The 22,767-nt window shown below is 41.1% G+C and overlaps 1 protein-coding gene across 1 annotated transcript; it reads left to right on the top strand.

The window, feature by feature from the left end:
* The first annotated feature begins 1,794 nt into the window (after positions 1-1,794).
* Positions 1,795-21,287, top strand: LOC115408238 (scavenger receptor cysteine-rich type 1 protein M160). The gene is made up of 19 exons (XM_030118873.1): positions 1,795-1,915; positions 4,497-4,814; positions 4,898-4,993; positions 7,625-7,831; positions 7,922-8,107; positions 8,391-8,548; positions 10,615-10,762; positions 10,962-11,267; positions 11,502-11,807; positions 12,062-12,355; positions 16,671-16,973; positions 17,072-17,365; positions 17,504-17,779; positions 17,875-18,062; positions 18,746-18,854; positions 18,946-19,092; positions 19,910-20,008; positions 20,102-20,218; positions 20,453-21,287. The coding sequence occupies exons 1-19, from the start codon at positions 1,858-1,860 to the stop codon at positions 20,665-20,667; spliced, it is 3,825 nt and encodes a 1,274-aa protein (XP_029974733.1). The 5' UTR covers positions 1,795-1,857; the 3' UTR covers positions 20,668-21,287.
* Positions 21,288-22,767: the final 1,480 nt, after the last annotated feature.

The following is a 22,767-nucleotide window of genomic DNA, read 5'->3' as shown; positions in this document are numbered from 1 at the left end:
ACATGAGCGGGTTATCAATTAGTTCCACTTTAACCTGTATGAGCAGCGTTCCAACTGATGTGAAGTGATGGTTTGGAGAGGTGGACTTCAGATGTTGTAATTAGCGCTGTCATGCTATCAAATAATGTAACCTAATTAATTACAGGATTTGCAATTAGTTAATCTAATTAATCACATTTTAATCTCATATCTGCTTTAGGTTCCCAAGTGAAGAATTCCAATTCAGGGACGTTACAGAATCGTAGTGCAAGACTCATCAAATGAAAACTCTGAGAAGAGAAGATCTCAAATCCACATTTTTATTGATGATGAATGAAGCTAAGTCAGGACGTCTTGTCCAAAATAAATTCTGAGCCCAATCAGGCAACTTAAATAACACTTTCATTGTGTTTCATTAAAGAAATTCAAAAGAAGAAAAACTTTAAGTGCATCCCAGCAAACCAATTCGGCCTGGTGCACTATTCAAAAATGCAGTGCAAATATAGGTAAAGAAAAATTCTGAAATAAAATGAAGCTGAGTCTAAAACAGCCACTGAAGCAAACTAAATTCAAAATGAACACTAAAGCTAACTCAATGCAGCAATTCAAAATGAATACTACAAGTAGAACATGCCTCGAAATAAGACAACAGTTCCGTTTACATTGAACTGCCACTCAAGTGTGCTGTAATTAATCTTAGATTAATTTTTTTAATGCGTTAATTTTCTGTCTAATTGATTAATCTCATTAATGTATTAAAGTGACTGCCCTAGTTGTCATAGTAATCAACCAGTAACTTTCTGTTCAAACTCTAGAATTTACCTGCTGAAGTTGACATCTTCAGAACTGCACCTTTAGAGCAGGAGCGCTGCGCCGGCCGCCATGTCGGAGCCCGCCGCCAGCGAGCGCGGCGCCCCCCGAGACGCATTTCTCAGTTTGTTTAAGATTTTTTGAAGCAAAGCTGTGGTTGATCTCTACCGAGTGGAGCATGTGAAGCCGCAAAGCCACAGCCGGGCCGGGCCGGGGGCTGCCGACGCCGGCAGGCTGCACCTGTAACCACGGCTCATCCAGGCTGACAAACCCCGCCACATGAAGACTCCCGTCAGCGGCTCCACGCTGCACGGCTGATGGCACGGGAGATTACACTCATGGCTGATTTTACCTTTAAAGAAATGACAGTAATCAGAACATCAGTGATGCTAAAGCAGTGAGAAACACTCAGCTCCCCTCTCCCGTCACTCTGACTTGATGAGGACGGTGCTGAATTCTTTGAGTCTCGGCTGACAGAAGCTCGTGTTGTGCGAAAGCAGCAGACACTTTTCACTTGTTGAATTATCTTGGACAACATTTCAGTTGTGTTCCAGAGCTCCGGTTAGCACTGCAGGGAGGAGATCCAGCGCCTGATCGCAGGGGAAGAAGCAGCGCTTGCTCGTGTTCCAGGGTTCATCCAGACAGGAAGTGGAGCGTGTGGAGGACGTCACCTGGGATTTCACCCGGATCGCACCATGCAGCCACGTGCACCTAACTGATTCATCTCCATCCAGACACAATCGGCTGTTTCAGAGGAAGAGCTTCATTCAAACACCACTCGCACAACACTTTCTTGGTGATTCTCAGTGTTTTTTTTCTCACTTCATCCTGAACCTGTAGATATGATGAGGGGAGCTCAGTAGTTCAGTACATTTTTCCAATCTGAAGCTTACTGAGGACACTGATCTGCCAGTGCTGCGGTGTGTGTGTGTGTGTGTGTGTGTGTTGTGTTGGATCCTGAGGGAGCGGCCTTGAGCCTGACTGCAGCGCTCGGCGGTTCTCGTCCGCTGTATAAAGCTGATCTCATCACTGCTGTGTGTCAGTCTGCTGTCGACGCCCGTGGCCATCATGTGGTTCCTCCTGCTGCTCCTGCACGGCGCTCACACCCAGCCGCTGAACTCCAAAGGCAAGTGACTCCCCCAGCGGCTTCCTGAGCTTCAGCTCCGTGTGCCCCCTGAGGCGTTGCAGCAGCTTTATGTAAAACGTGTTCCTGTTGTGTAAGATCTTCTCCAAATAAGATGACAACTACATCATTTATGTGGGTTTTAAATGTGATGGTTTAATAATCCTTTAATTTATAAGAGCCGTACAACAAAGCTGACTTGTAACAATTGTGATAAAAGGAACATTCCATCAGTGAAAAAACTGAGTCCACTTAGACATTTTAAAAAGTAATTAATCAGATTATGGGCCGTCAGAGTTAATCATCCCATTGATGTGATTAATTGATTAATGTAGGGATGAAAATAAAGATTTTTTTTTTTTTTAATCATGATTAATCACATGGGCTTTTTTCAGAATGAAAACTGTATTTTTAACAGAGTCATTGTATGAACGTGGTCAACTTGGCACTCTGTTTTTAAATACAATCCAACAAGGTCAGTTCAACATGCTCAGGTAAGAAATTAGTTGCTGCAGGAAGTCGTGGTCTGTGTATATATATATATATATATATATATATATATATATGTATATGTATATGTATATATATATATATATATATATATATATATATATATATATATATATATATATATATATATATATATATAAGAAACACTTTCATGATCTCCTCCTTTATCTCAATCACTTTCCTTGAACATTTAGAGCAAACTACATGACTGTAAAGTGTGAGGGTCATGCACTAATGCCGCCCTCACTCTCATCAGAGCTTTATTTCATAACTTCACTGTGATTTTACTGCAATTCTTTGTATCTGATGGTTGATCACTTTTTAAATCTAACATGTGGTGACAGTAGCTGAGTTGGTAGAGCAGGTTGGCGGTTCAATCCCCGTTCCCGCAGGCGTAAAAGACAGGGCAAGACACTTCACCCAGCTATGAAAGTTTTGTGAGAGTGAATGGTTGGTGGTGGTCGGAGGGGCCGATGACGCAGACCGGCAGCCTCGCTTCCGTCAGTCTGCCCCAGGCCAGCTGTGGCTGCAGCAGTAGCTTACCGCCAACCAGTATGGAGGGAATGAATAATGCAATGTAAAGTGTCCAGAAAAGCACTATATAAAACATTATTATGTGATTTCGATTTTCCCTCACTTTGGTCCTGAAGTCTCATTTTGTGAAGATCTCTGCTCCTTTTACGTTCCAGCTACTTTCTTTTTTTGGAGATCTGTTGTAAACATTGATGTAATGTGTCTTTCTGAGCTTTATACATAATTTTTTAGCAATAATATGAGATTTGAATGATCCAGACTGGCCGAGTCATGGGTCTGTTGGATGTCTGTATCTGTTCTGGACAATAATCGTTTTCTTTTCTGTGACTTGAACACTGACTGGATGTTAGTCTTATTGGCATTTCCCCAAAATTGAGCAGATACGAAACAACCAGAGAAAGTTAGAACATGAGTCCTTTACTTTGTATAATACCGATACTGTTTTCTATCATTTTACTTTTATGTGTGATTTCCAGTTCATAAACCATGGAAAGGTAAACCTATGAAACACTTTTCTATGCAGTATCACAAAAAATCTTTTATTCCTGTAACATGAATATTTGTTGAAAAAAAAAATCAATTTGGATATACATATATAGGATATATACAGGCTTTGAATTTGATTCCTGAATGTGAACAAACTGATTTCAATTAAAAATAAATTAAACTACATTTTTTTATCATTAGTTTTTCCAATTTCTTTTTTCTTGAACACATTTAACACAAACAGACAGCAGTGTAAATTGCACTTTAAGGCCCCTATGGCATACTAAAATAATAATACAAAAACAGGTACATGTCTAAACAATTTGAGAAACAAAAAAATTCAAGTAAATTTTTAAAAAAAAATTGCATAATGAAAATAAGCTGTTAACAACAAAGGGTTAATTTTTGAAAAACAGTACATTAAAAAAAAAACACATAAACCAATCAATGAAGAAACACTACTTATGGATTTTATTTTTTCTCCTGAAGTTGAATGTAATTGATTCAACCTTATAGATCTTAAATGTTTGGGAAAACATTCTGACATTTAGTGCAGGTCAACTTTCTATTGGTCCCTGTTCGTTAATATTTGTAAAACCCTTTTTTTTTTTTTTAACAAAAAGTAATGAACATGTTCAAACATTTCAGCGCTGTCTGAAGAAACTAACATTAATCACTTTTAGTGTGCAGATTTTATTAAATAATTTGTGATTTTAGTAAATTTTGCAAATCACTTCCTTTGAACCATCAATGTTTTTTGACAGAAAATGAGATCTATGTGAAATATGAAGGAAAACTAAAACTTGTTGTTTCATATCCATAAGATTGAAATAATAGACTGATCCATTCATTCTGCACTGTTTAAAATTGCTCAATGTACATTAAAAATAAACAAAAGCGTTTTTGTTTTGTTGTCGTTCAGATGATTGACTTCATTTGGTCTTCTAAAATCAAATCCTGTCATGAATCTGAGTACAGTCACTACATTTCAGTTGATTTTGATGGATTTCTGTGAATTAAGCCGCTGTTTTTGAGCGCGCCGCTGTTTCTTCAGTTGCTGTCAAGGTGATCCTGTCGGACGAAGACGGCGCCTGCCGAGGCCACGTGGAAGCCTACTACAACCAGACGTGGGGCCATGTGGGGGACACAGGCTGGGCCCGCAGCACCGAGGAGGTGGTGTGCAGGAGCACCTTCTGCGGGGAGCCTGTGGAGAACGCCACGGCGGACGTCCCCATGCGCAGGGACAAGGTCTGGCTCAACCAGCTGAGCTGCACGGGTCAGGAGAGAGACCTGATGGATTGTCCCGTTCTGGGTCCCGGTCTGGGGCTCAGCTACTACCCAAAGCCCACCGTGAAGAAGATTCAGTGTTCCAGTGAGGTTTACAGCCGTCTCACACTCTTTCTGACAGACGTGCTGCTCCCGTCAGTGCTCTCACGCATTCTGTCACCTCTGTAGATGAGATCAAGATCGACCTGAAAGGATCCAGATGTTCAGGGGCCGTCCGCTACTCCATCAACGGGAGGGCTGGGTACATTTGCTCTGAGAACTGGGGTAAGAGTGCATGAGATGACATGAACTAGAGTAACATATCGAATGTTCACAAAGGGGCAAAGTCATCCAATTTCTGAGAGGAATGAGAAAATATCAGCAGTGGCAGAAACCCAATGTAAATACTACTGTGTGTATATATCTATATCTCTATGTCTATATATCTAAGTCTCTCTCTCTCTTTCTCTCTCTCTCTCTTTCTTTATAACAGCTTCTCTTATCTATCTATATACATACATATATAGATAGATAGATAGATATACATATAGTATATAGACAGAGATGTCTGTGCAAGAGAAGCTGTTATATTGAAAAATGTAAAGAAAAGAAAAATCCTGGAAATATACATTCCTTAATCAATATTGCATATTATTACTTATCCTCTTTATATTTTGAAGTTTTATCTGTTTTGAATTCAATTAAATCTAGTCTTTAGTTTGTTATATACGTAATTATGCCTCTAAGATTTGGTAAATTTGTGTTGTGTGCCTGTGCGTGTGTGCGTGCCTTTTAATATAATAAATTGAAATTAAACCTTCTAAAAAATATGTATGTAAACTTGTTGGTTAGAATGTGTGTGTGTGTGTGTGTGTGTGTGTGTGAAAGAAAAAAATGTACATATATATATATATATATATATATATATATATATATATATATATATATATATATATATATATATACATACACACACACACACACACATAAATACATACATATATATATATATATATATTAATATATGTATGTATGTGTGTGTGTGTGTGTATATATATATATATATATATATATATATATATATATATATATATATATATATATATATATATATATACAGACACAAAAAAGGTTAGATCATATCAAATTTATGCAGGTGTTTTGGCCAAAGATAAATGAGATTTAACAATTAAAAAAACTGTTATTTTCCCATTTTCAAGAGCTGCATTTGAATAATAATGCAGAAAGAAAAGAATTGTTCCAACTTAGACGTTCCTGTTTTTGAAAATGTGTGCGAGTCATAAACTATTTTACATGTGAAAATTTCCATAGTTAACCAACCATTTCAATTCTATTCCATGAGTAACATAAAAAAAAATATGTTATCAATGTCTGTTAATTCTTCTATTTTGAGACAAGCGTTGCTAATGAAAAAGAAAAAAAATGTTTGAGTATGTAAATAAGTGAGCAAATTTTCAGGGAAAAAAAACTGAATTTGTATTAAGAATAAAATTACACTTGAAAAACATTTTCCCTACAACATTGTTAAATCACTAAATTCAATTTAGCATTATTTATATAGCTCCAAATAGAGCAGTCATTTCAAGAGACTTTTACAGTTACTGCCATCAAAGCAGAACTGAGTGAAAAACTGAATTTCTAATACGATCAATAATACTGGTGTTAGTTATAGCAAAGTTGACTAATTATTAATAAATAATCATTAAAATATTGCTTTTTTTTTTTAAGTATTATCAAAATGCCACCAAAACCAAAAGGACTTTTTATATTCATGGAGAAAAGTTAGAAACAATGAAAAAGTAAAACCTCCGAGAATCGGAGAGGAGTTTCAATTTCTGCACTCATGAAACCGTCACATCAAAAGATCCGAAACGCTTTGTCTAAACCTGCGATAGACGGATATCGGAGTATCGTTTTTAAAACTTTTGTCTTGTTGGGTCGTTTAAAATGGAATAAAATCAAACAGAATGAAAAGAAGCAGTTTGAAAAAAAAAAACATCCTGACATACAGAAAGTTTAAAAGTCAAACAAGGTTTTTTTCCGAAGGTTGTACTGGAGAAGAAAGTTAGACTTCAATTTAAATAAACCACCTTGAAGTGAACTTGTCTCATAGTTTCTATTCAATCTACAAATTAAATTATTTTCCAGTTTGGGGAAAAAGATACAAACTCAGCTGGACTTTATTAAAGCAAGAAAAGAAATTGAAAACATTAAATCAAATTGTAGATCAGATCTCTCCGGAGTTCATCATTCGCTGCAGCTTCGGTGTGGATCAGTTATCAGTAGGACGTGTTTCACTGGGGTGGGAAAGGGAAGGAACCGTCGGACTTTTCTCTGTCAAAGATCACTGAACTGATCATTTCTCCGCCGTGTGTTTTGTGGGACCCGAGCAGGTTCTGCTGTTGATCTGTCCGGCTGTAGTGGATGATTTGTGGTGTTATTCCCGCTGCCGGCTCACTCTGGACTTAAAGCACATCTCTGTGGTGGGGTGGAAAGTCTGCTTGTGAAACATACTCTGTTATCAGATTAGACTGCTGTACACGGCGTTCTGGTGACTTCCTGGTTCTCTGCGGTTCCCTGCTGATCTATAGCTGTCTGCGGCAGTTTGTCCTCTCCATACTCTTGTGTTCACTGAGCTGTGCTTAAAGTTGCCATATTGCCATTTTTCCCATTTGTTTATGGTCGTTCATCGAGTTCTTAAACTTTCTGCCAGCCAGTTTGGCAGGGACAAGAAATGTTACATCAAACTGCATGCAGGATGCTACATCATCGTGGCTAACAAACAGCGAGCCGAGGTTCTGCTAGCTCAGTGCTAGCTTTAGTCCCACGGGGTCACGTGACGTTCGGTCCTGTGTAGGTGATGCTGATACTCTGTGGCTCCGCCCCCTTCCTCAGGGCAGCGTGAGGCCGAGCTGCTGTGTCAGCGCCAGGGATGTGGTGAAGTGGCAGAGCTTCCTCGTACGGAGAGGTTTCACCCAGATGACTTCAGGGAGTTTCCAAAGATGGAGCTCGACTGTTCCACCATCGACAACGTGACTCACCTGTGGCAGTGTGTGGTCGGACCTCGAGACTGCCGAACCCCTGCCGCTGTCACGTGCAAAGGTAAAAAAAAACAACACACACACACACATACTGTACGTGCTTTCACACACACTTTGCACACGCTCAGACTGACAGAGGTGGTCTGCACAGGCCACAAGAGGCTGCAGATCAGAGGGAGTCCGTCCAACGTGTGCTCTGGACGGCTGGAGAGACGAAAAGACAACAACAAGTGGATCGCAGTCGCTCACAACCGCACCGATGCCAGTGCGATGTGCCGGCAGGTGCACTGCGGGGAGTCTGGTACAATCGGCCCAGACAACCAGCTGACATGTTCAGGTACCTCTCTCTGCGTCAGCAGTCTCGACGCCACCGCTGCCGATTCAGCAGATCATTATAAAAATGGAAGAGAAGAAGAGACAGCTACAGTTTCTATTTGATGTACCGAGAGAAAAACTATGAATAATTTCTTGAAGACGCATTTTCACTCCTCAAGTGGCTGCAGCAGCTGTAGCTGATTATATATCAGGATTTCCTTTTCATGTTTTAAATGAAAAGCCTCTAATTCACATGATAACATGTGGTTTGGTCTCAGGTGGATAATAAACTGATTTTCTTGCAGACAACGTCAGTATAGTTCTGATGGACCGTGGCAAGGAAACAAAATGCTACGGTACGGTTAGCGTCAAGGTGAATGGGAAAAGTGGTCAGCCTGTGTGCGCCACCACCTGGACATTGGTGGAGGATGGGCTGGTGTGCAGCGAGCTGGGCTGTGGAAAGGTGAGTTCACACCTTTAACTTCTGCAAGTAACAACCAACAGCTCTTTTTCCTGTACAATGTGTGGAAGTGGAAGCAAAATGGAAATGTCATACTTGGTGAAAATGAGTCGTTTCAAACCTTTAGTACCACTGGGGTCCATCCTGAGAAGGCACGGCATCTCCTTTCACTGCTATATGGACGACAGCCAGATCTGTGTCCCATTAAAGAAGAAAGAAGCCTTCTTGTTAATGAATCTACAACGTACGGTGCCTTGAGGACATTGAAGCCTGGATGGCCCAAAACTTTCTGAAGTTTAATGATATAAAGACAGAGGTGACTGTGTTTGGTCCCAGTGACTCCTGTGAACCTCCACCTGCTGACCTGGGCCCCTTGACTCCGCATGTGAAGCCGACTGTTTTAATTCTGGGGTTTAAGGTGGGCGGTGATTTTTAAACTGGATTCACAGAGAAGAGCAGTGGTTCAGTCCAGCTTCTTCCACCTGAGAAAGTTGGCTAAGGTGAAGCCTGTTCTTGCATGTGAGCACTTTGAGACAGTGATCCATGCCTTTGTTACCTAACGGCTGGATTACTGTAATGCACTTTATGTTGGAGTCAGCCAGTCGTCCCTTGCATGTCTCCAGCTGGTTTAAAACATTACAGCAAATCAGAGGAAGCACATCACTCCCATCCTGGCCTCCCTCCACCGGCTGCCTGTAACCTTTAGCCTTCATTTTAAGGTTCTTTTATTTGTTTTTAAGTCCCTGAATGGTCTCGCCCCGCCTTACCTCTCTGAGCTGCTTGACCTCTACACTCCTGCTCGGTGCCTCAGATCAGCTGATCAGCTGCTGCTGGAGGCACCCTCTGGACCTGGGTACCTCCCAGACGGGACAGACGTTTTTCTGTTGAAGCCCATAAGCTGTTGAACGAGCTGCCACTGTGCATCAGACAGGCCCCCTCACCGTCCGTTTTTAAGAGAGATCTTAAAACACATTTTTATTCACTGGCTTTTAACTCAGCCTGAGACTCTAGTCCTGTTTTTACTGTTTTATTAAATGTCTTTCATGGATTTCCTTGTTCTTATTGTATTTTATCCTGCACTTTATGTATTTATGACATTGTACAACACTTTGTGCCACAACACAGTTTTTTAAAGTGCTACAGAAACAAAGTTGAGTTGGGTTCATGATAATGTGAGGTGAGGACAGATAGATAGTGGCAGTGATGTCGGACCGCTTATTTACATAGAAGGCCACATTATTCCTTAGAAAAATCAGATTTTCAGGAGCAGCATCAGTGCATTCTCAGCATCGTGATATCATGAAAGATTGTGCGAATGGTTGGTGGTGGTCGGAGGGGCCGATGGCGCAGATTGGCAGCTTCTCTTCCGTCAGTCTACCCCAGGGCAGCTGTGGCTACAATAGTAGCTTACCACCTCCAGTATGGAGTGACTGTGAGTGTGAATGGGTGAATGTGATATTGCAGTGTAAAGCGCTTTGGGCTCTGTCAGTGCAGGGTAAAAAGCGCTATATAAGTGTAGTCCACTTACCATTTACCACTGAAGCGAGATACATTCACTCTCAGTGGCTGCAACAAGAACGACAGTCCATCCTGGCCTCCAGGAAAAGACGACAAGAACCAGAGTCCTGAGGACAGTCAGGATAAAGGTCGCTGTCGAGCTGAAGGGCGTGAGCTGGTTGATACAGTGACAATCAAGAGACTGCAGCAAGCAGTTTGTTAGAGAGGGAAAGAGACACAGGAAGGTTCATCCCGCTAGGTTTTGTTGAAGCACAAAGGAAGTGGCCTTCATTTAAAAAAAACTGTTTTGGTTTGGTTTATTTTGTGCGAATTGACCTGCTTAACAAAGTTGCAATTTTAAGTTGCAAAGCAGAGTCTGCTGGTCTTCATTCCTCACACCCCATACCTTAAAATCAGGCAGAGAAAAGATCCCGACCTCTCAGGACAACTAAATATTTAACATGGATCCCAGCACTGCCAGCATCTGGCTGTGTGGCAACATGCACTGACTGTCAACCAGTCAACACTTGTCGCCAAAGACTTACCTGATCTATGAAAATACTTTCTTCCAGATGGTTCAGAGTACTAAACGACCCATATCTCAGCCAGGGAGTATGGATTATGTGGAGTGCAAAGATGATGAGTCCTCACTGTACCACTGTCACGCTCGTCGTGGCCGAATGCAGTCGTGTATGACTGCTCCTTTCCTCACCTGTTCAGGTAATCTCGATCACATGATGATTTCTTTTCCTTTGTAAGTAAGAACTCGTGGCATTTAATGTGTTGGAGAAATACCTGGGTAAGAAGGACAAATTGTTGAAGGATTCAACCAAAAGAAAATCTTTGTCCAATCTGACATTCAGCAGGAGTTTCTGTGTTTCTGTGTCTTTTTGACGCTCTTCCTGCTGTCACGATCCAGGCAGTGTGGATGTGAAACTGGTGGATGGTCCTGAAAGATGTGCCGGCAGACTGGAGATCAAACACGAAGGCCAGTTTAGAAGAGTCTCCAAGCTTGGGTGGGACTCAAAATACTCCAATATGGTTTGCCAAAATTTGACTTGTGGGAATGCTCGAACCTCAGGAGAATTTGAAAGATTCAGTCTAGGCACTGGAGATGTAGTGACTGTACAATGCGATCAAGGAGCACAGAACATATCTGAGTGCGTGACAAGGAGCCAAGGCAGACCAGTCGTGGGCACTGAAGTAGTGGAAATAACCTGTGAAGGTGAGTTCTGTTTTTGTCTTCTGGTCCTCAATGCCAGGTTGCACACAAACGCATGGCTGCAAAACGCTGAAAGCTAGCAAGCTTTGCTAACGTATACTCTAACAACCAAACTGAGAGTGAGTCTGTGAAAAATGCAGCCATCTTTGCAACATTCGATTGGAGTCATACTCCATACTGCTAGCATGAAGCTTGAGTTTCAGCAATTGTCACAGTTTTTTTTCTTTTGTCCGTCAGGCCACAAGGTGGTCTTTCTGCATGGAGCACAACCCTGTTCTGGCGAGGTCATGATCGAGGACGTCAACAAAATCTATCATCTCTCTGGTTCCACGCTGTGGAACCAACAGTCTGCAGACGCAGTGTGTCGACAGATGAACTGTGGGACTGCCAAAAACTTTACCTCCACACCAAGAGGCAATGGGACTGAAGATGTTTGGAAAACTGCTTACGACTGCTCATCCACCAATAGCAGCCTGTTTGAATGCGGCGAAGCAACACTGCAGTCCGACGACCTCAAAGCCGTTGCCGTCGTCATGTGTTCAGGTACACGATGAAGAGCGACTGTGCTGAACTAAACAGAGTCGGAGGATGCACGATGTCCACGGTCCAATAGCAACAGGCAACAACAAATCAAAGGAATGACAACCACAGTGTCAGATCATCCATTGGATAGCATCCAAAATTAAACCCACACTGAACAAAACACAATCAAAGAAGTCGCCATGTAAAAACTGAATGTATGTTTTGGTGAAATTCTTCTTACCTTTTGGTGTTTGCTTTGTGGATTCCCACACCAGAGACTCGGAACGTGATGCTGACCCGCGGCTGTTGGGGAAGGGTCGACGTCCTTTCTGAAGGGACACGTGGCGGCGTGTGCGCAGAATCGTGGACATCCAAGAAGTCTTCCAGCCTGTGTGAGAGTCTTGGCTGCGGCACAGCCGTCACAGCCATTGGAAAACCAGAGAACGGCAATGTTAAGTTCAAGAGTCTGCAAAGTACGAGACACCTTACCAACCTGAACCACAGCAAGGCCATCAGGAGCGATGACGATACGTTCTGTGCCCTAAACCCAGCCTACGTTGTTTGTTCAGGTAAAAGATTGTGATTCTTCATGAAAAACCTACATTTCTGAGCGTTCTCTGAACAGTTTACTTTATCTTGGAGTTCAAATCAACACAAACTTTGGTAACTTTGGATTCCCTTTCAATCCCCTGCTACCTGTCAATGGTAAATTGATGTCATGAGGTTGTGCTAAAACTAAGATGAGTATTAAATAGCTCATTCTTTTCAAAGTAAAATTCGTTATTATGTCTGCTTTTTGATAATCTAAGCGGAGAGATCTCACCATCTAGCAGAAAATGGCTTTAAGAGGATCTTTTAGAACAAGAGTCCTCACCTTTGGGCGTTTTCAGCGATAACCAGCTCCTGGAACAGTGAGGACTTCAAATCAAGTGGAATCAAATTAAATGAAAACAATAAATCGAATGGCATGTAAAGAACTATATTATGTAATTGTACATTGCGTGAGCCTGCATTTATACTCAATACCCTCAGAACCCCAGAAGTCATTATCCTGTTTTGCCAAACGACACCAAATGTTCAACAGCAAAAAAAAGAGAAAAAGATTACCTTATAGCATTATGACATTTAAAAATAATCGGTAACGCTTCCTTTTACAGTACGGTAATTACCATGTATTAACATGGTAATTGCAAGGTAAGTACCATGTAATAAGGAGAAGTTACTGTAAAATTACCATGTAATTACAGGGTAACTATGTTGCTAATTACCTAGTACTTTTAGAGTAATTACCAAGCCAATTCCAGGCAAATACCAAGTAACTACCTGGTAGTAAGTATTAATTACTGGGTAATTATAATGTATATAGCAACTATGTCGGTAATTGCCAAGTACTTACTAAGTAATTGCTAAGTAATTACCATGTAATCATTGGGAAATGTAGACTTTTTACTAGGTATTACTAGGTACTGCTAGGTGTGTACGCTATGTATTTCCCTATTAGTCAAGTGTTTTTTACTACTTACCTGGTAACTTCTTAGTATTTCCCAGTAACTACAACATTTACCTGGTAATTACGGTTGAACTGTAGACTACTGCAAAAGGAAGTGAGGCCTGTTTCCACACTATTACCTGGTAACTACTTATTCATTACCCAGGAACTCCAAAAATACCTACCTGGAAATTACATAGTTATTCAAGTGGATTTGTACTGTAAAAGGAAGTGATGTCTGTTTCCATGTTATTACATGGTAATTACTCATTTGTTACCCAGTAAATAGAAAAATATTTACCTGGAAATTACATAGTTATTAAAGTGGATTTGTACTGTAAAAGGAAGTGAGGTCTGTTTCCATGTTATTACCTGGTAATTACTCAGTATTTAGCCTGTTACTCGGAAACTTTCACATACCCCACACACTTGCACCAAAAATGCAGCAAACCCCATCAGTGTCTGTGATCCAGTCTCTGAACAGCACACTGTATCTGTCAGGGGATCAGAGTTTCCATCAAAACCACCATCACCAGCCATCACATTGCATTAAGATGAACACATTATTATTACATTTCCTCACTACGAACACCTCACTGTGACAGACATGCAAAAACAAGAGAGCTGCCAAAGATAAACATTTTAATCAAATGGAGTTCAACTTCTTATAAAACAATTTACAAAACAGTGCACATTTTTAGCAGTCAGGCATCTTTTTTTTTTTTTAAGAAACAGAACAGATTTCTTTTGCAAAAAACAAAATACAAAAAACAGTGATAAACAATCACTATAAATCAACATTAATAAGTACACTGCTCCAGTCTTGTGAATTCACATCATCATGTGTTTTCTGCAGACCCGTCTACAGGAACCCTTGATCTCCATCATCCCGAATACCCAGGACCGCCGTCCCCAGGTGTTGTCACGTCGTCCACGTCCAGACTTGTTCCTCCCTCGGCGTGATGGAAACGAGGACAGCACAACTGTTCCTTCTTAATGCTCAGGGTTTATTCACTTTAACACCCTAACCCCAAACGTGAGAGCTGAAAACATACAAATATACATATTAATAAACAGAAACTTACACAATCAACAAATATACACATTGCACAAGACACTAATATCTTTAAACCTTCAAATATACACATGAAACCGACATTACAACCGAAACATTCACCCAAGCCTGAACCACAGCCACCCAGCACCAGCTGCAGAGCCACCATACTACCACCACTAGAATGATCAATAAAACACCAAGCAACACGGAAATATACACACCTCACTGGCTGCTTCACACTGTAAGCCGTTTGTTTTTGCTCTTTTTACATACTTTTTGGAGCGTTTTCTCTCTCTCCACGTTTGTGTGCACCACTTAATGTGGTCCTACCCGGAACGTCTGCAGACGGTTAGTTCCGCCACTTGATGATATTTATATTTAATTAAATTTCGGTTCTACCTCGACTGAGAGAAAGCTTATTTATGGCGGAACGTCTGCAGACACTTGGTGATATGGTGATATTTATATTTAATTAAATTTCGGTTCCTACTCTAATGAGAGAAAGCGTGTTTACGGCGGAACGTTCCGGGTAGGACCACATTAAGTGATGCACAGATAAACACGGAGAGAGAAAATAAGAACAAAAAACTCCGTGAAAAGAGCAAAAACAAACGGCTTACCTCCTTTACAATGTGAAGCAGCCAGTGAGGTGTGTATATTTTCGTTTTTCTTGGTGTTTTATTGATCATTCTAGTGGTGGTAGTATGGTGGCTCTGCAGCTGGTGCTGGGTGGCTGTGGTTCAGGCTTGGGTGAATGTTTCGGTTGTAATGTCGGTTTCATGTGTATATTTGAAGGTTTAAAGATATTTGTGTCTTGTGCAATGTGTATATTTGTTGATTGTGTAAGTTTCTGTTTATTAATATGTATATTTGTATGTTTTCAGTTCTCACGTTTGGGGTTTGGGTGATAAAGTGAATAAACCCTGAGCATTAAGAAGGAACAGTTGTGCTGTCCTCGTTTCCATCACGCCGAGGGAGGAACAAGTCTGGACGTGGACGACGTGACAACACCTGGGGACGGCGGTCCTGGGTATTCGGGATGATGGAGATCAAGGGTTCCTGTAGATGGGTCTGCAGAAAACACATGATGATGTGAATTCACAAGACTGGAGCAGTGTACTTATTAATGTTGATTTATAGTGATTGTTTATCACTGTTTTTTGTATTTTGTTTTTTGCAAAAGAAATCTGTTCTGTTTCTTAAAAAAAAAAAAAAGATGCCTGACTGCTAAAAATGTGCACTGTTTTGTAAATTGTTTTATAAGAAGTTGAACTCCATTTGATTAAAATGTTTATCTTTGGCAGCTCTCTTGTTTTTGCATGTCTGTCACAGTGAGGTGTTCGTAGTGAGGAAATGTAATAATAATGTGTTCATCTTAATGTAATGTGATGGCTGGTGATGGTGGTTTTGATGGAAACTCTGATCCCCTGACAGATACAGTGTGCTGTTCAGAGACTGGATCACAGACACTGATGGGGTTTGCTGCATTTTTGGTGCAAGTGTGTGGGGTATGTGAAAGTTTCCGAGTAACAGGCTAAATACTGAGTAATTACCAGGTAATAACATGGAAACACACCTCGCTTCCTTTTACAGTACAAATCCACTTTAATAACTATGTAATTTCCAGGTAAATATTTTTCTATTTACTGGGTAACAAATGAGTAATTACCATGTAATAACATGGAAACAGACATCACTTCCTTTTACAGTACAATTCCACTTGAATAACTATGTAATTTCCAGGTAGGTATTTTTGGAGTTCCTGGGTAATGAATAAGTAGTTACCAGGTAATAGTGTGGAAACAGGCCTCACTTCCTTTTGCAGTAGTCTACAGTTCAACCGTAATTACCAGGTAAATGTTGTAGTTACTGGGAAATACTAAGAAGTTACCAGGTAAGTAGTAAAAAACACTTGACTAATAGGGAAATACATAGCGTACACACCTAGCAGTACCTAGTAATACCTAGTAAAAAGTCTACATTTCCCAATGATTACATGGTAATTACTTAGCAATTACTTAGTAAGTACTTGGCAATTACCGACATAGTTGCTATATACATTATAATTACCCAGTAATTAATACTTACTACCAGGTAGTTACTTGGTATTTGCCTGGAATTGGCTTGGTAATTACTCTAAAAGTACTAGGTAATTAGCAACATAGTTACCCTGTAATTACATGGTAATTTTAACAGTAACTTCTCCTTATTACATGGTACTTACCTTGCAATTACCATGTTAATACATGGTAATTGCCGTACTGTAAAAGGAAGTGTTACCAAATAATCTTCTTGTTTGGTGAATTCATTTTCACTGCCATCATATTTTGTATCGCAGAAAGTCTGAATGTGAGATTTGAAAAGAGCAGAGAGAAGTGCTCGGGGAATGTGGTGGTGGACTACGAGGAGATGTCGCTCCCAGTGTGCTTGGACGCTCTTGGTGACGTGAAAACCCAGAACATCATCTGTCGGGAACTGAACTGCGGCAGCGCTCTCAGAACTCTCCCTTACTTTGGACGGATGCTGGACAGTCCTGTAGCCGTGTCGAAGGTAGAATGTAAGAATCCCAACGGCTCCTTCTCGTCATGTTCTGTCACCCATGAGAAGACCAGCTGCAAATATGGCGGCCTCCAATGTTCCGGTAGGTTCAGTGCAAAGCCTTTCCCTTCATGAGTGAAATATCTTGAACCAGTGCAGTAGCTTTTTGTGATGGACTCTCCCCCCTGCTGCCTGCCTTAGACTGGAAGATGATGAGCCAAAAAGAAGCCTGCAGTGGAGAGGTCTACGTTCTCTCCGAGGGAACGCAACACCTCGTTTCCTCCGACGGCTGGACCAACACGGAGGGACAAAGATTCTGCGAGGACATGAAGTGTGGAAGGCTCATGTCAATAAAGGAAAGTGACCCAAACAATGAGTTCAAACCCTTCTGGACCAGAAGCTTCAGTTGTGGTGGTAAAAATGTCAGTAATATCTGGGACTGCGAGACCGACACCCCGCCATCACAGACGAAAAAACTTCTCCTCGAATGTGAAGGTGAGATCTTATTTTGGTAGAGATTAGAGACTGGAATGCAGCTGGCCAGCCATTGGTCCACAGGTAGTTTTAGGTCATTTCTTCTTTTCAGTTTGAGGTCACTGTCAATGTTAAAGTTTTCTCTGTTTTCCTCCCCAGGTAAATACGAGGTCACCCTTTCCCAGAACTGTCACGGAGAATTGAGGATCGGTAACAAACCAGTCTGCAGTCACAACTGGAACCAGAACTATTCTCACATGCTTTGCCAAGAGCTCAAATGTGGCAATGCCATAACTGGGCCCATGCAAGGAAATTTGCTGGGTCCTGCGAAGGCGTACGACGTCCACTGCGACAAGCGCCACTATGAACTGGGCCAGTGCCGGAGAGAGGAAACAAGCTGCACCAAAACGATCGCGGTGTCTGTTTATTGCATGAGTAAGGACGGGGGGGACGTTTCCAGTAATGTTCGACGCCACTGATCTCCTCACCAATCCACTGCCACGTAAAACACCTTCTGTTCGGTTTCACAGGCACTATTGAGTTCAACACCACGCAGCACTGTGGCGGTGTCCTCCAGGTCAAATTTCAAAATGAATGGAAAAGGACGTGCATAACAGAGGCACTCTTCCCCAACGAAAAGAAGGAAAAACTGTGCAACAAAATGAAATGCGGTGGCTACGATGACACAAAGAAGCAAACACGCAGGGGAACCAAGAGGGTGAATCTTTACTGTCCATTGATCTGCAGTATACGTCAGTCTCCTTTGTGTGAGAACAACCTTTCAAAGTGGAGATGCAAATGTGGATTTTGCTTCCATTTTAAAAGGATTCACCACAGAATTCAAACATGATGTTATATTGTTTATACAAATTGGTAAAAATTAATATTTGGGATTTTTTTGGACATGCCAGAACTAATTTATCCAGTTTTATCACAGCCTGGTAAAGCCAGATTTGAAATGTTCATAAGGCCAATATTTAGTAAAAAAAAAATCTTCATCTTCATCTTCAAATGCTTTTTTACACTGTAAAACCTGATGAGTCAGATTAACTCAAACATCCGATGACAGAGAATTACAACTTTAGCAACACACACTGAAAGTTATTGAAAATACTTTACCAGCATCAAATGTCTCCCAGTTTCAAGATCATTAAGAAAAATTAAATAACAATATAATATTGAGGTAAGATATAATTTAAAAACAAAAAGCTTGAGAAATGCTTTATGCCTTTTAATCAAAAATAACCACTTTTATTAAAAAATAGTTTGAAATGATTTATGAAATATTTACTGCAATTACTAAATATTGTTGTTTTATACTATACTCCAGTTTTGTTGTCCATGAGCTTGATTGATTGATAGATTGATTGAAAACACCTAAACCATTCTATTGATTCTCAGGAGAACCTGGAGATCACCCTGCAGTGCAGTGACGGAACCTTCGATGTCAACTACTGTGTTAAAAGACAGCCTTGCCCAAACTCCTTCCCAGCTGAGATTTACTGTAAAGGTGAGCTACACTCACAAGTCAAAGTGTTGTTATCTAATGAATGCTTTTGTTTAAGTAGATGAAGCTCATTCCAGCCTGTGTTTGATTTCAGATTATATCGAACCAACTGAGCCTCCACCGGAGCCTGTTTCTGTGGGAACAGTCGTTGGACTGGTGTTTCTGGTGATTCTGCTGGGTGTGATTCTTGCTTTGTTGGGATTCTGCCTGATCAGGAGAGCCAGGAAGTCCGGCATCTTGTGTGAGTAAGGTTTCGCCAACAAAGGTGAAGTCAGTCACGTCACAGTAACCTTCACCTTTCTGAAACTTAGAGTTTGTTTTCAGTCACTATTTACTCCACCATCATCTGCATAAGTGGAGACACATTCCCTACACATGTGTGTATAATGAAATATCACATCTGCAGCAGCTTCTATCTTAACATTTATACTTTTCTCTGATCACACACATGCAGTAGCATCACAGAAGCAACAGACCGTTGTCTTTCCTTGCTAGAAAAATAAAATATTAAAGCACCGAATGATGTATTCCTGCAATAAGACCTAAAACAAAGAGGAAAAAGCACATTTAGATATAGAAAATATTAAATATTATGTATAAAAAGTACATTTTATGTGGAACATATGCTTTATATCAATAAACGTCAAAGTCATTAGTGAGCATGACATTTTAAAGTTTAATACCCTGTAGAAAGACTTTTTTTTTTTAATTCTTCAATTATAGAAATGCATCATGAACTGCAGTTCTGCCTTCCATATACTAATCAGGCAGGGAAAACTAAGCAAGAAAAGTTTTTTTCTTATCAAAACCGCTGCATATGTCTGATCTTTGAGGAAAACAGTGGGATAATAAAATGGGTTTGACACAAGAGGGAGCTGTTAGTACATGCTAGATAAATCCAGACCACTTGCCTCACATCGTTACATCCTTTAATCAGGAGCAGGAGGAATTGAACAGCACTGAAATAGAAATCCAATGTTGTTTGCTTTGTGTAGCAAAGATAACGCAGCAGATGCTGTGTTCTGCGGCAGTAAACGTACAACACTGTTTTCTTGTAGTGAGAAAGATGAAGCAACAGCAACAGGAGAAGGAGTTTGACAGCGGCAGCTACGAGGATGTGAAGCGCAGAGACCCTGAAATAGAAGTCAACCGTCCAGGCACTGAGTCTAAAAACATTTCATTACTTTTTTCTTATCATTTACTATTTCACGTGACATTTTTTTTCTCCCATCTTCTCTTCTTTGGTTCAGGATTCCGAGCAGGCGCTGGACTGATCACTGAAACTGACGCACACAGCACCTCTTACGACGACATTGATGGAGCTGTTGAGTCTCAGCCGCTGACTCATGCGGACGCAGCCACCACTGGTGTGTATGCCGACACGCTACATTCATTTCAAGATGGCCGTCTATCACAACGTTTGACGGAAAACACACACAAAAAAGCAACTGATAATAAAGTCCACAAATAAAAGTTGTGGGGAGCCAGCTGAGGAAATGCCTCTTGGTGAACTAACTTTTTTATACATTTATGTCGCAGTGCGCTGCTCCAGTCACTGAGGAAAGCCCATGCAGCTTCTTTTTTCTTAATTTGTGAAACAGATGAAGTGACCTATGAGGTGGACGACTCAACGGAGGGTTACGACGACATTGAGGTCACCGAGACCAAAGCTGAAGTCCACCAGAGTCTCAAAGCTGGACGTGAAGGGAACGACGATGAAGAAGAAGAAGAAGAAGAAGAAGAAGAAGAAGAAGAAGAAGCAGCGAGACGCCGGCAGGAGGATCAAGACTATTTAGTGTCAGGAGAAGATGGGTGAGCGAGTATAGAGGTAATTGCTCCGACATAGCTGGATGTAAATGATCATCAGCTAATGTCATAAGCTTGAAAATGTGCCGCTTTCTGTGGATTGTCTCAAATGCTCTGCTGCGACGTATCGACACTCCACCAGCTGCTGCTGTGTCCATACAGATCTTAATATGCTTAACTTTTTCTTACTCAAAAACTTTGAATACAAACACAAATTCACAAACAATAGTAGGACTGCAGCCACATCTGTCCTCCAGTGGCTGGGAGAATTTCAGTTTGCCATTTGGCATCTTTGGAGCGACGGGCCGTTTTATTGTAATTTTGTTAATTTGATTGGAATCAGATGTGTTGATGTGCAGACACCAGGCCATGTAATGCTTCTGGTGTGAGTCTGATGTAAGATATATGACTTCTAATTGGAATGTGATGTGTATAATATATGACTTGACTTGTATTCAGCAGATGATGCTATATTTTATCTGTGTGCTTCAAATTGTTTGTTTCAGTGTCTCATTTGCACTCTTGAAGTATGCATCGCCATCCGTAAGCGCTAAAGCACATTAGCACAGCGTGCATTTTCTGTCATTATAAGTCTTATCAGGATGTGCAACATCAATTTGCTTTACATTAAAGAGCTTTGAAAGTCACCTTTTCATTTTTAAATGAGTGGAATGAAGTCTTGCGTTCTTGTTCCGATGCTAACTTGCCCCCCTGCCACAGTGGGAGTGAGACATGGGACTCGGCTCAGATGTTGAGTATCAAACTGTATGTTTTTCTATGTGGTATATAGTTTGATACACAGCACAATAAGCCGTTTCCGCCCCAACACGACGCGTTCACAGAGCCTGAGGAGGGTGAGGAATGCTCTCTGCTGACATCTGTTTTCATTTGTTGATACGTTGCTACAGTTAGCCCCGGGCTCGGGTTCACACCAGCACTCTGGAAACATTTGGAATACAGTTTCGTCTCCATCCACCGTCGCATTCTCAGTAATCACTTAAACGTCTGTGTGCGGCGGACATGCGAGAGCAGCTGTCTGCCTCCAGTGTTAGCATGAGTTAAGCCGTCCGTCCGGGACTGACAGACGCACTGGTGAGGCTTTCCAGACACTGACAGACCTGCCGAGGCCTGGCGTGTTTGGTCGGGAGTTGTCCGAGGGCCTCTCAGATCACAGAGCCAGCGATACACCCAAAGGGACCCGTTTGTAAGCAGCGGCCCTCGTATGAAATGTAAACATCACACCCTCGCCTCGCCCGCTCAGGGACGCTCAAGCGGCTGAAACTGAAATAGGTGTGAAGATGTGAAGATGACTCACTGAAGTTTCTGAAGTTTCCCTGCTTGAAAGATCAGAATGAGATGTGTCTGGTCTGGATTGATCTCTGTCGACAACCAGGAAGCTGTTCGCAGCGAGTCCACTCAGAGCTCTGAGAGGTCCTCATCATGGCGATCCTGAGATCCTCCGTCCACTCAAACCTCCAGGTAAAGAAAAATGAAGTCAATCAACCCTTTTAGAAAATAATAAAATGAAGTTCTTTAAAAACACACTCAAGCCTCATTAAAGCAGATCCAGACTGAAGATCTATCGTGGCTCTGTAAAAACAGACTCAGATACTGAATTCTATTGTTTACACTCCAGCTGGAATATCTGGAACTGAAAAAGGCTTAAATAAAAAAAATACAAACTCTTCGGGGTTCTTTTTCCCAGACTTGGACTCCAGTTTTCTGATTTAATCTGGATGTTTAAGACCGGGGCAGGACTCTCTAAAACACAACTTGAGTTCTTTAAGAAGTCGAAGCAAATCCTGTTAACAACACTAAAAATCTTGAAACTAGACTAAGGACTGTTTAAAACATCTGGAGTCATGAAATCACACCTGGGATTTTCTAACCGACCTGAAGTCTTGACCTCAGATGTAGGTTATCTGAGTGACGACTCCTTAAGCTAAAGACAGGCCCCCAAAGACCAGAACCCAGACTCTATAAACTCAATCCAGACTCGATACCTGAACCCAGACAAACACTCAAAACACTCAAAAAAAAAAAAAAAAAAAAAAGCTCCTTTAAAATGAGCACACTTGGTTTATAAACTAAACCAAGCGCTAAAGAGTTG

Source organism: Salarias fasciatus, chromosome 20 (genome assembly GCF_902148845.1).
Source record: "Salarias fasciatus chromosome 20, fSalaFa1.1, whole genome shotgun sequence".
NCBI lineage: Eukaryota > Metazoa > Chordata > Actinopteri > Blenniiformes > Blenniidae > Salarias > Salarias fasciatus.
The sequence above is the reverse complement of the archived record's forward strand: the minus strand, read 5'-3'. Positions and strand labels throughout refer to the sequence as shown.